This window comes from Panthera uncia, chromosome D2, assembly GCF_023721935.1.
Source record: "Panthera uncia isolate 11264 chromosome D2, Puncia_PCG_1.0, whole genome shotgun sequence".
Classification (NCBI taxonomy): domain Eukaryota; kingdom Metazoa; phylum Chordata; class Mammalia; order Carnivora; family Felidae; genus Panthera; species Panthera uncia.
In genome coordinates, this window is record NC_064818.1 from 66919300 (window position 1) to 66932280 (window position 12981).

Below are 12981 nucleotides of genomic sequence, written 5' to 3' on the forward strand. Positions count from 1 at the left end.
ACTGAGAACAATAATATCTGCATGATGTTTTCACCTTCCACTGACATCCTTTCACATTGATAATTTAATTTTTCTTCCCCCAAACCTTGTGAACTAGAGCAACTGTTCATCTCCTTCAACCCCACTTTCCGCACTGTAAATGGAAGACAATGTCTGTTCTCACTACTTTGTAAGGCTTTTGTAAAACTCAAATGAGGTATTGTAAGTGAATGCACAGTTGAAGGGCAAAAAATAAGGATTTGCCAGCCAGAGACAGAAATGTCGGCACAGACCAACATACTGATCACTGTTAGACTTACAGAGTTAGGAGCTACGCAAACACAGGTTGTCATATGGATTTCATATTCTTGCTACTCTGGAATAAATAAACTTGAATTAAAAAAACAAAAAACAAAAACCTCAAACCTGGAAGGAGATGCTTCCTTTTCCTGCCAAGCAATTCATGGAGACTGCTGGATTCTGTCCCTCTGTTCCCACTTTATCCATGAGGATGGAGAGCGCGGCAGGTGGAGGCCCATGTCTCGTGTGCGTCTCAGGCATCCTGACTATGTTCACCAGGGCCACGTCCCAGACTGTAGAGCGCAAAGACCACGGCACCTGGTAACGCCTGCGTGTGCAGGAGGCAACGTGAGGGGAGAGAGCAAACGTGGATGAGTTGGAGAAAACAAATCCTGGTGATAAATCTCACATACATTCTTGCTTCATCTCCCGAGGGGCCTTTGTTTGGAACAAAGCTAAAGAGCTGACATGTTTCATGCCAACCAAGGGACTGATCTCTAAGATTGAGAAGGGAGAGTCAAATAGGAACGTGAATAGCCAAGGCATTGAACTCACCCGTGGGTCCCATGGCTCTGCTCAGAGAGAGCAAAGAACACTGTGCCAGGAGTCCGAAGACCTGGGTTAGCATCCCAGGTCTGCCACTGACTAATTCTAGGTAAGTCCAGATCTATGTCTTGCCCATCGCTATATCCCTGGCACTGGCACATGTGCATATACAAGAGGCCCAACAAATGTCTATCCAATCAATGAATGAGTTTCATTAATGTGATAGCTAAGATTTGGGGTTTTTCAATTAAATAAACTAAATCCAAACTCAAGTCCCGTCATTTACTATTGGTTACTCAACTCTCTCTGTGTGCTCATCTGGAAAATAGGGATAATAACCATACGTTCCTGTAGCAGGTGCAGCTGACATTCTGCCCATCCCTCGCCCTACTTCCCCTTGGCACAGCTGAGTTTCCAGCTGAAGCTGACAGCTTTCCACCTTAAACACCTGATCTCTTCTGTATCTGCTGGAGGGCTTTCTCTTGCATCAAAAGAGCCTGCTTTCCAGAGACAGAGGCAACTCCAAAATCTAGAGAGTATGTCCCATGCAAAGTCTATGGCTCAATGCGCCAGCCTCTCCAGACTCTGGTCAGGCAGTTCTGACATGTGTTCTCCAGCAGGACTGAGGTTCAGAAACCTATTCATAAGCACCCCTTTCATGGGCTTTTCTACAGGTCTTACTTTCCCTTAAAGAAACTCAATTATGCTTTCCAAATGAGCTACCTGCACCCAATCCTTGTCTCAGAGACTTCTTTTGGGTGTAGTGGGATGAATTGTGTCCTCTCCAAATTCATATGTTGAAGTCCTAGCACCCTAGTACCTCAGAATGTGACTATATTTGGAGACAGGGCCTTTCAAGAGAGATTAAGTTAAAATGAGGTTGTTAGCATGGGCCCTAATCCAGTCTGACTGGTGCCCTTATAAGAGGAAAAGACACACAGAGGAAAGGCCATGTGAAAACACAGTGAGAGCACATCCATGCACAGAAAGTAGGCCTCAGGAGATTCCAAACCTGCTGACACCTCAATCTTGGACTTCCAGCTTCTAGAACTGTGAGAACATAAGCTTCTGTTAAGTGAGCCCCCAGTCTGTGGTATTATGTAATGGCCGCCCTAGAAGACTAATACAAGGGGAAGTCCAAAATAAGAGACCACCTCATGGAGTCATTATGAGGAATAAATAAGAAGACAGGATGTCTAAATTACCTAACACATGACTGGAGTAACTCAACACCTGTCCATTGTTGCTATCGTTACTAGGAGTAGTGGTGATGGTAGGAGCACAGACAGTGGTATCATCACCATCACCACCTGTAAGACATAATCGCTCTACTCTGCTTCCTCACAGGGCAGTTGGGGAAGGCGAAGAAGAGAACAGATATTGGGGTGCCTGGGTGGCTCAGGTCATAATCTCGCGGTTGGAGAGTTTGAGCCTTGCATCGGGCTCTCTGCTGTCAGCACAGAGCCCGCTTTAGATCCTCTGTCCCCCATTCTCTCTGCCCCTTCCCAACTTGCACTCTCTCTCTCAAAAATAAATAAATAAACATTTTCCAAAAAAGAAGAGAATAGATATGGAAAGATAAGGGTTTAGCAAGCACTCACTCTTTCCCTGAGCAAACATGTCAGCACCAACCCCAGGCACGGGCTAGGTGCTGGAACCACAGAGTACTGCACTATTTGGCCAGGACCGTGGATCCTAATCATGTGTGGCTCTTTATATTCAAATTATTTAAAAGCAAATAAAATTTAAAGTTCAGTTTCTCAATCACATTTCAAGTGCTCAAGAGCCACATGTGTCTGGTGGCTACTGCATTAGAAAGCAGAAAAAACATTCCCAGCATAAAAGGAAGTTCTATTGGATAGCCCTAGTAGAGAGGAAAAAATAAATTCCTACTCTGAATGACTCAATCAGTTACAAATGCCATCCAATAATGATGATGTTTCTGGAAACAAAGTCCTTGTCGTGGGAGGTCAGTCTTTGCTTCCGAAGGACAGTACAGTGATTCCAGACATCCAGGTTTTGAGAATAGGCTACTCCTATTCAAATCGCTGCCAATAACAGCAAGGACATTCTTTCATTCATATAACGCCACTGGATGCCTACTCTGTTTAAGTCACAATGATGGACAGCAGAGCGCATTAATATGGAAAAGCCACAGGTTCCAGTCCTCAGAAACTCACACTTGAGGTAGAGGTATAATAGGTATACACAGACAGCCAGAGTTTATAAAAGATTGAAAGTAGCATCACATGAGAAGTGACTGTCCTCGGGGAAGCTAGCATGGCTGAGCACTTAACATGTGCCAGAATGGTGCCGAAGAGTTTCACAAACATGCTCTCACTGCATTTGAATAGTCACCATGGTAGTTATGCACTGTTATTATCTTTATTTTACAGAAAAAGAAAATGAGGCACTTTGTTAATCTTTTTAAGGACCAATCCCAGGGTCACACAGCTTATAGGTAGTGAACCCAAGCAGCCAGACCCAGGGCTAATCCTCTAAATCCCTAATAGTTAGGATGCCACCAATGTGGCTCATAGTGGAACATGAGCAAGACTGAAATCATGGGAAGACCCATTCGGAAAAACAAAAGTTTATGCCCCCCTCTCCTACAAACTTGTCTTAGTTAGGGTTTCTTCCAAAGCAGAGTGAGAGCCAAGGGCTAGGGTGCAAGTGTTTTATTTGGCAGATGATCTCGGGAAGCAAGAGTGAGGGAGGTAGAAAAACAGGATAGCGAAGGAGGAAAAACCAGTGTCACGGTGTATCACTGAGGTCACTGTCCTGAGCAACTGGGACTCTCTTCCACACCTACAGGGTATCTCTCACAGTTGTCCATTTAAACACAGGAGACTTTATCTGCCAACGTATATCCACCAGCTCCCAGACCTCATTGGCTAGTGTCAGTCCTCCTAACACCCCAAAAACATTAACATTACCCTACCTCTAGTTTGCACTACATGACAATGCAAACCCTGGTGACCTGAGAGCAGACCCAAGGCAGAATGCAGGAAGACACATCATACTTTGCAGGAAAGACATGCATACTGCGTATCATGGAGTGAGTCTAAAATTTCCCAGGCACCTGCTGATGATTCAGAGGGAGAGGAGGAGATGTGACACAGGTGTCAGAGGTATCTACTGTATCACTCTAATTTCTCCCCTTTGGACTTACTCAATTGATTTTCCAAGCACATATTTGTGGCCAAGACATTTGAGATGCCCTGGCCAAGAGGACAGCAGTTTTGCCCTCATGGAGCTTACAGTCCAGTAGAAACTTATTTCTGACCAATTTTCAAACCAGAATCTCCCCAGTGTCCACCAAAGTGCTGGGACCTACGCTCGAGATCCATCCACTGCTGTACAAACTACTGAGTTCCTTTTCTGGTTACACAACCTCTTTCCCAGGAACTGGCTATGTCCCAGCAGCTACTAAGCATTTTCCTCCCAAACTTTAGTTGGCAGAACTTCATTCCTTTAACCTCATTTCAGCTACCAAAAAACATCATGAGCTTCTCCACTGGGCCCAAAACATTACTCAGAAAGAAATGAACATGAGAGAGAGAGGGGAACACACACAGAAGCAATATCATTACGATCGTCTGTTCCTGAGCCAGGATGCCTACATTGTCATTTCATCTTTGTGCACATTTACCCAAGGCCCTTCAGTTCCATTCTGAGTTCCAAAGTTTGAAGTTTTCTTGAGGGAAGAGGAAGGAAGATGAGAAAATCTACTTCATTAAAGTCTCAGGTTTTCACTTGAAGTTCAGCAACTTCCTTGTTATCCCTGAACTCCAGGGGAGGGATTTCTCGGCGAAATTTTTTTTTTTTAAGAGAAGGAGGGGAGGAGTCTAAAATCATGAAAATTAAAGCATTACATTAGAATCCAACTTCCACTGAGGCAGAGCAACTCTAAAATCTCTTTCCAAAGGGAGCTGTAACTTGAAGCCTTCTGCAATAGGTGATTCATGACCACTGAAACACAAGGATATATGAGGTACAGTCTCCCTCAAAGATCTGATGAAAGACTACTGAATTTGGTCGCATCAATACTCAAGAATTTCTGATCCTCATTATATTGATTTCTATAGTATGTCTCTGATAATTCCCCATTGGTCAGCTTCCACTCCTACTACCACACCATTAGTTTGGTTAAATCCATAATTCAGAGATTTGTGCAAAAGAGATCAAAGTTTGTAGATTAGATATATATCCCATCAGCTTATTTTGTTCCATTGTTAAAACTGCCAGTCTTTGACATTACCTTACAATGTAGGCCACTAATCAGAATGGAGGTGAATGGATCAGGAAAACCAGTCCTCAGTATAGCCAAAACATACGTCTCACCATAGCAAGGTCAGGAGCATCTCACACTGTCATCTTCACAGGTGTAAATGATGGTTATCTGTCTGGGTCTATCTGGGTGGGACACAGCAAGAGCCTACATTAAGTCTGGAAACCTCCTTTCCAATCACAAGGACAAAACTTGCCACAAGACAAAAACTTGTAAAAAGCCTATAGCCACATCCATAAGGGCCGCCTGGTTTTTGGTTAGTGGATGTCGTTGGCAACCTTTAGATGGCTCTTCAACTCAAAGAACATTCCAATCTTTTTTTCCCATTACATCTCACTTGGAATCTAGCCCTATGTGTTTTCCTGTCATCACCAAACCATTTCTCATGGCAGAAATAACTGTTCCTCAGAAGTTCCACGAAAGAGCAGTAAATCTATATCCTCCTGACTATTCTTAAGATATGTCATCTATGAGGTTAAACATAGCGAAAAGTTAGCCAAAATCACATAAATAGTGTCATAAATGCAATAAGAAAATGCAATAGAAGCATTAGAAAACAGTGCTTCTATTTCTAATACAGTGCTTGTATTAGAAAACAGTGATAGTTTACTGTTTGCAGATGATATGATGACTGAACTGGAAAATCTAAGAGAGTTTTAGGATTCAGAAGTAGCTCCATCAATGTAGTCAAAAGGAATATCAGCACTTAAAAATCAGTAGTTTTGGGGGGCACCTGGGTGGCTCAGTTCATTAAGCATCCGATTCTTGATTTCCATTCAGGTCATGATTTCATGATTCACAGTATAGAGCTCTGTGCTGGCGTTGCAGAGCCTACTTGGGATTCTCTTTTTCCCTCTCTTTCTGCCCCCCCCCACCCGCTTTCACTAAACAAACAAACAAATATTTTTAAAAAAATCAGTAGCTTTCCTGCACACCAAAGCTATCCCATCACAAAATATAATGGAACAATAAATTCTGTTTACAATAGAAATATAATTATGAAACTAGCTAAGAATAATGCCCACAAAAATTTCCAAAACTTTATGAAGAAAATAAAAACTTAAAAGTACAAAATAAGACTTAATTAAAGGCCCAGAAATTCTATCGCAAGGTATTTGTCTTAGAGCAAATAAGTATCTGTGTACAACAACTCATGTTTTACACTGTTCTTTGCAATACAGAAAAATTAAAAACAACCTAAATCTTCATTAGGAGATGATTAATTAAATAAACTATGGAACAACAGTACTAAGAAAAAGATTGAGTACTGACAGAAAAATCTGTAAGATTTTTATGATAGCTAAGGAGAAAAAGTAAGCTGTAAGATAGTAAATACAGAACAATCTCATTTACTAAATAGAATATGTAAAAAACACAAAGGTATATTTTTCTTTATGAATATATAGAATGTTTGGTATATACATATAGAATATTATATATAACAATATATATAAAGATACTTTTATCTATTTGCTTGAATAGTTCCACAATTAAGATCAAATTTATACATTACTTACTAAAAATAATGTATTTTCAAAAGGCAAAGAAAGACAAGAAAGACTGAGTGTAGCTTTGTACTCCTTTGGTGTCTGCTCAGGTCCCCCTTTCCCATTTTTTTCCTGGTCAGTACCCCACCAGGGCTGAGTCCTACAACGCAGAAAACGCAATACCATGGAGTATGGAATCTTCTTCCTGAATGGTTTCTGGGGGGCCAGTTGACTGAATCTACAAGTTCCTGAACTGTAGATGAACTGAATCTCAACCAAAGGAAAACGGGAGTCAGGAGACTGGGAAAGAATTTCCCTGAGAGGCCAAAATCTTCCCAATGCCAGGTGTTGATCAGCATTTTCCCCTGCTTGGGATGCCCTCTTTTCCACGTAGGTAACAACCCTAAATACTTCTTGAGCACTTACTCTGTACAAAACATTGTGCCAGGGGCCTTGGAGGACCCAAAGAGTCAGTAGAGCCACAGTCCTTGTCCTCATGGCGTCTACTACTACCATAGCAATCCTGTTGGAGAGAACAGGCAGAGTGGAAGTCCAAAAAAGCAAGAGTTAACCAAGACATGAGATCAGGAAATAGAGGGGCACCTGAGTGGCTCAGTCGGTTAGGTGTCCGACTTCATCTCAGGTCATGATCTCATGGTCCATGAGTTCAAGCCCTGCATCGAGCTCTGTGCTCACAGCTCAGAGCCTGGAGCCTGCTTCAGATTCTGTGTCTCCCTCTCTCTCTGCCCCTCTTCCCCTCATGCTCTGACTCTCTCACACAAAAATAAATAAATATTTTTTTAAAAATCAGGAAATAGGAGAAGTGATGGGGCAGAGGAGGACCAATCACTCTCACCTATGCTCTCAGGTCTAATCACAGAACCTTCTCAGCTTACCCCATCTGAACTCCTGCCACTTATTATAAAGCCCCCTAATTCCTATTTTCCTTTTTAATAGGAAGAACCAAATTTTCTAATGCCAGGCACAGTGCTCTGCACTTACTTGCATTATCCCACTCAATATTCACAACAATGAGGTGCAATTATTTTCCCCACGTCACAAATACGGCAACTGAGGCAAGAACAATTAGGTTACCCACCCAAAGTCACAAGGCTTCATGGGCTTAGCAAGGATCGACTTCTCCTTATATGGATAGACTATCATAGTCTCAGGGAAACCAAGAGAGGGACAGCCTAAGGGAGGCCTCCAATGGCAAAGAAAAAAATCCTTGGGAAAGAACAGAAATTGCTGCTGGTCCTGAAAAAAAGGAGACCCAACGAACCAATGACTTGCTATTTCTAGGTATTTAAAATTGCCCAGCTGCCATAGCAACAAGTGCAGTGTGAGTGCTTACACTCCCTCCCAGGAAAAATATTTATGACTCTACTAAAGACACATGATCAGTGCCTCATGTAAACAGTGACAGGCATTTTGCTGTCTTCCTGAGAAAATACATCTCTGTTTTCCTTGTCATTTTAAGTGCACAATTCCCATTTATTCCTCTCTTGGGGCAGGGAGAAGAGGGGATGAGAAGGAGGACAGAGTTGAGTTTCTGGGGACCGTTCTGATTTAGAGTTTGAAGATACTACTCCAGCAAAGCTCAGAATTACACTGAGTATTTCCCCCCTTGGTCTTCTCTCCCTCCTACTTTGCTCTTCCTCGTGTGTCGCTCTACTGTGACCACAATTCTAAGTACTTTTGTTCACCAAATGACTGCTGTGTAGACTGTAATGATTCACTCTACTGAGCACTGGGAAAGTGCACAATCTGTGTGTGTGTGTGTGTGTGTGTGTGTGTGTGTGTGTAGGCAGGCAGTGGGGGGAGCTGTCTAGAGCTGGAGTCCCTAGAATTCCACCTTGCAGCAGAAAAGTATTCTAGGGCAATTAGCTCAAAAAAAAATGGCTTTATTGCAAGCTGTTGGAATTCTGGATCTGAGCACCTGAAATGGGAAATAACACATGGAATGCAAAACAGAGGGGAAAATTGTTGGCTGAGTTTGGCATTGCAGATGAAGAAAAGGAACTGGAGTTGTGTCTCAAGGGACAGGGAAAAGGACAGCACACACTGACCTGGAATGAGCAAGGCTTAGAGGCAGTAGACGGGGAGCCAAAGGTCAACTCAAATTGAAGCCCTGGTCAGACCAGCCCATCAGCATGTGAAGCATGTTTTTCAAGGAACTTTGCACAGGGGGCTGACTTTTGTCTGGAGATCATCACCAAATCCGTGTAAGGTGAAGAGACAGATCCTCAGCAGCCAAGACCATCTCTGCCAATCAAGCCTCACTCAGGTCCCAGGAGGAAAAGGCCAAGGGAAGATATTGGCTCTCTGAGATTAGAACAAGTGCCAGAAATGCATTTGCTCCATGGTGGTCTCCTGTTAATTTTGCCAGCCTATACTCTGTTCCCTCTTATTCTGGCAACTCACCTTGGTTTTTGCTGAGCAAACATAAGCCTGCATGTGCACACATGCGCATGTGTGTGTGTGCAGACGCGCACGCACATACACACACACACTTAGTTCATTTCAAGTTCAGCCTGACCTCGTCCTCAGCTCCAAGGATGAGCATGGACTCAGGTCTGACCAATCAGACACTATTTTCCACTGGTTATGGGGATTGATTAAAAAATGAGCATAGGATGGATATCCCATTTGACTCCTGAGTCCACTCTCCATCCCTCTGCACCCTGCTTTGTGCAAGAAAGAAGGAGATGGGGTGCCTGGGTGGCTCAGTCAGTTAAGCGTCCGGTTTCAGCTCAGGTCATGATCTTGCGGTTCATGAGTTGGAGCCCTGCGTCTGGCTCTGTGCTGACAGCTCAGAGCCTGCAACCTGCTTCCGATTCTGTGTCTCCCTCTCTCTGCCCCTCCCCTGCTCACACTCTGTCTCTCTATCTCTCTCTCTCAAAAATAAATAAACCTTAAAAAATTAATTTAAAAAAGAAAAATAAAGAAAGAAGGAGGAGGAAGGAGTTCAAGAGTAAGCTATGCATTCACCTGGGTTCACTGCAACTGTTAACCAAAGGTCATAACTCCTGGCAGACAGCCCTTTCTGTTTTCAAGCCTAGGAATAATAATAAGACCTCAGTGTTATGACCCCAGAGTTCCCTGTAGTTTTCCTACACACTGCCTATAGTTTGAGAATAGTCCTTTCATTCAACTCTCCTCAAATCATCCCATTCCTATTTCCTGGTGAGACCCTGACTGACATAGCCATGACTGACAAGCAGAAACAAGAGACTGCTCAAGACTTTGGGTGAGACTATTGGGAAAAGGATTTTATACCAAGGGTCTAATGCAAGCTAAAGCTGGTGTGGGGAAAGCTGCCTAAGGATGCAGCCAATGTGGAGGAGAACTGAGCCAAGAGGCAGGGAGAAGAGGAGAGGGACTCGTTCTGACACAATTCTTTGAACCTGGATCCAGTTGTGTGTGAAGACTGCCTGCTCCCTGGACTTTCCATTACAGCAGCCTATTTTTGCTTAAGCAACTTTGAGCGCATTCTTTCACATGCAAATAAAAGAGTCATGACTTATCCATTATCCTCACATCTACTGTGTGGTCCAACCTGGATTGATGGGCACAGTTATCTTCAACATAGGATAAGTGACTGTGATTGTACTTGTACTCAGGCGTCCTTGGAGAGGCATAAGCAGGCCAACGGGAAAGACAGGAAGAGACATAAAAGCTGTCAGCACCCCATGGTTCCTAGAAATGGAACCTGGATGTCAGCACATTATAGAGTTCAATTGCTTCCTATTACAGAAGAGGTAAGCAAGGTCAAGAGGCACGACATGACGCAGCCAGAACTGGAACTGGGACTTCTGCCACCCAGAGCCACGGCGAGTGGAAACTATTTTTCTCTGAGCCCAAATGTCAAACATGAACAACTCACATGTGAAACCATTTGCGGTTTGGAGCCACCACAAGAGTTAAACCTTTGTCCTTGAAACTTCTAAAAAGCTCAATTTTTCAGAGACAGGTTGGCCCCATATTTCCAGAGTTGGAGGCATCTGGAGGAGGGAGACGGATTCCAACATCAAAAAATCTGGTATTGGTTTCCCAGACTGCGTGGCTTCCAGTGTGCAGGGGGCTTTCAAGAGGCTAGGAGTATGTCAGGAGACACAACCACACACAATCTAATTTCATCTTGATGGCTCTCACACTGCCGCTGCTACAAACAGTTCAAAGAAGGGAGAAAGAAGTTTATCGTTCTACTTTTGTTTTTACCAACCGGACATGTAAAAATAAACAAGAGCTGCTTGCTAAGGTGAAATGTTAGTTAAAACCACATGGAATATGGAATGAAATGTCACAAAGTTTTGCTTTTTTTTCCTGTAGAGCATTCTAACTAGGTGAACCCCAAATCACATTTGTCAATTTCTATTTAAAACTGGAAAAGGCTTTCAGGGCCAAATATTAGAATTTTCTGGATTGGAGGCTGTAGTTCTACAGCCTCTGAAGAAATGTACATGAACACATGGAAAAAAATCATATGAAGCATTCACAAAATTCAACACTAATATATGTTTAGAAAAGAATTCCAGCAACATTGGAATAAGAGTCTTCTTAGATGTGTAAAGCTAGTCTCCCAAAGTCCTATATCAAATACCATTCTTAATGGTTAAATATTAAAAATATTTGCATTAAGGCTATGAAATATAAAAAGAGACCCATTACTATGGCTTTTGTGTCACATTGCTTTTCATAACCTAACTAAAATAATAAGACAAGGGAAAAAGGACAAAGAGTGAGAAGAACGTGGCAGAACTATTATAATTTATGGTCAATGTGTTCATCCTCAAAAAAATCCAAGGGAAAAATGGTGACATTACTATAACTAATGATAGAGTAGTCTTTAACACCGGCAATAGCAAAATTATTATTTAAAAATTGATAAAAAATCAAGGTAACTATATGAGTATGTGGTTATCTGCACAATGTGTGGGTCTGCTGCCGATACTCCCTCTTACTAGCTCTGGCTAACTGGATACAATACTTAAATTCCCCAGTTGCCTCATCTGTAAAACAATTGTTAAAATACTGAGCTCATATGTTTGGGACTTCCTCAACTTGCCTGCCCAACCCGGGAGCGCTGCAAAGACAGAGTGGTGACCATTGGCTGTATGGGTTTCCCAAATGTGGGAAAATCCTCACTGATCAACAGGCTGGTGGGGCGGTAGGTCGTGAGTGTCTCCAGAACCCCCGGCCATACCCGATACTTTCAGACCTACTTTCTCACCCCCTCTGTGAAGCTCTGTGACTGACTGCCCTGGACTCATATTCCCCTCCCTCTGCCCAGGCAGTTGCAGCTGTTGGCGGGGATCTACCCCATTGCCCAAACCCAGGAGCCATACACTGCAGTGGGCTATCTGGCCTCTCGAATCCCTGTGCAGGTCCTGCTTCACCCGCGCCACCCAGAGGCCAAGGATCCCTCAGCAGAACATCCCTGGTGTGCCTGGGACATCTGTGAAACCCGGGCAGAGAAACGTGGTTATATGACAGCCAAGGCAGCCCGGAATGATGTGTACAGAGCAGCCAATAGCCTCCTGCGGCTGGCACTGGATGGCCGCCTCAGCCTGTGTTTTCAGCCGCCAGGCTACAGTGAACCGAAAGGCACCTGGGAGTCCCATCTGGAGACCACAGAGCTGGTGGTTTTGCAGGGCAGGGTGGGGCCAGCAGGTGACGAGGAGGAGGAGGAAGAAGAAGAGCTGAGCAGCTCCTGTGAGGAGGAGGTAGAGGAGGACCGAGATATGGATGAGGAGGGGGAGAGGATGAGGACACCCCAACTTCAGCTCCAGGGTCCAGCCTGGCTGCCCGAAACCCTTAACGCCCTACTGGGTGAGGACGAGTGCTGAGTCCTTGCCCTGCACCATCTGTTCCACCCAGTATCTCTGCTTTTGGACTGACCTGAGGGTACCTCCCCTCTGCCATCCCAATTGTGAATAAAGATTGTCTGCTTTGTAAAAAAAAAAAAAAGCAAAAAAAACCTATGGCACTAGCATGAAGTCTGAAACAGTAACTGTTCAATATTAGATGCCTTCTCCTTGAAGATGATTGGTCATATGGCTCTTCGTTATATGCAAAGAGAGCTAAATAGATGCATTGAATCGTTGAAGAAGACATTCTGTTCAACTAACAGAGGAGCTCCCCATCTCATCCTCAATTAAAACCACAACCCAAGTGCTACCAAGGAAGAAGAAAGAAATGTAAGTCATTTGGGGTTTTGTTCAACGGCCAAAGTGGGCAAAACATCAAAGACCCCTCAGGCTCTCTATTTTGTGTCACTCTGATGACAATGTAGTAACTTCTCTTGGAAAGGCCTTACCTACCAAGCAAGGAAGATGCTTTTTTTGTGCTCTCTATATTTGTTCCATGGTATTTGAA

At 43.5% G+C, this 12981-nt stretch overlaps 1 protein-coding gene across 1 annotated transcript; it reads left to right on the plus strand.

Moving 5' to 3' along the window:
- Window positions 1-490: 490 nt before the first annotated feature.
- On the plus strand, window positions 491-12601 carry LOC125933161 (guanine nucleotide-binding protein-like 1). The gene is made up of 2 exons (XM_049646016.1): window positions 491-600; window positions 11897-12601. Exons 1-2 carry the CDS (start codon window positions 491-493, stop codon window positions 12450-12452), a joined length of 666 nt encoding a protein of 221 aa, XP_049501973.1. The 3' UTR covers window positions 12453-12601.
- Window positions 12602-12981: the final 380 nt, after the last annotated feature.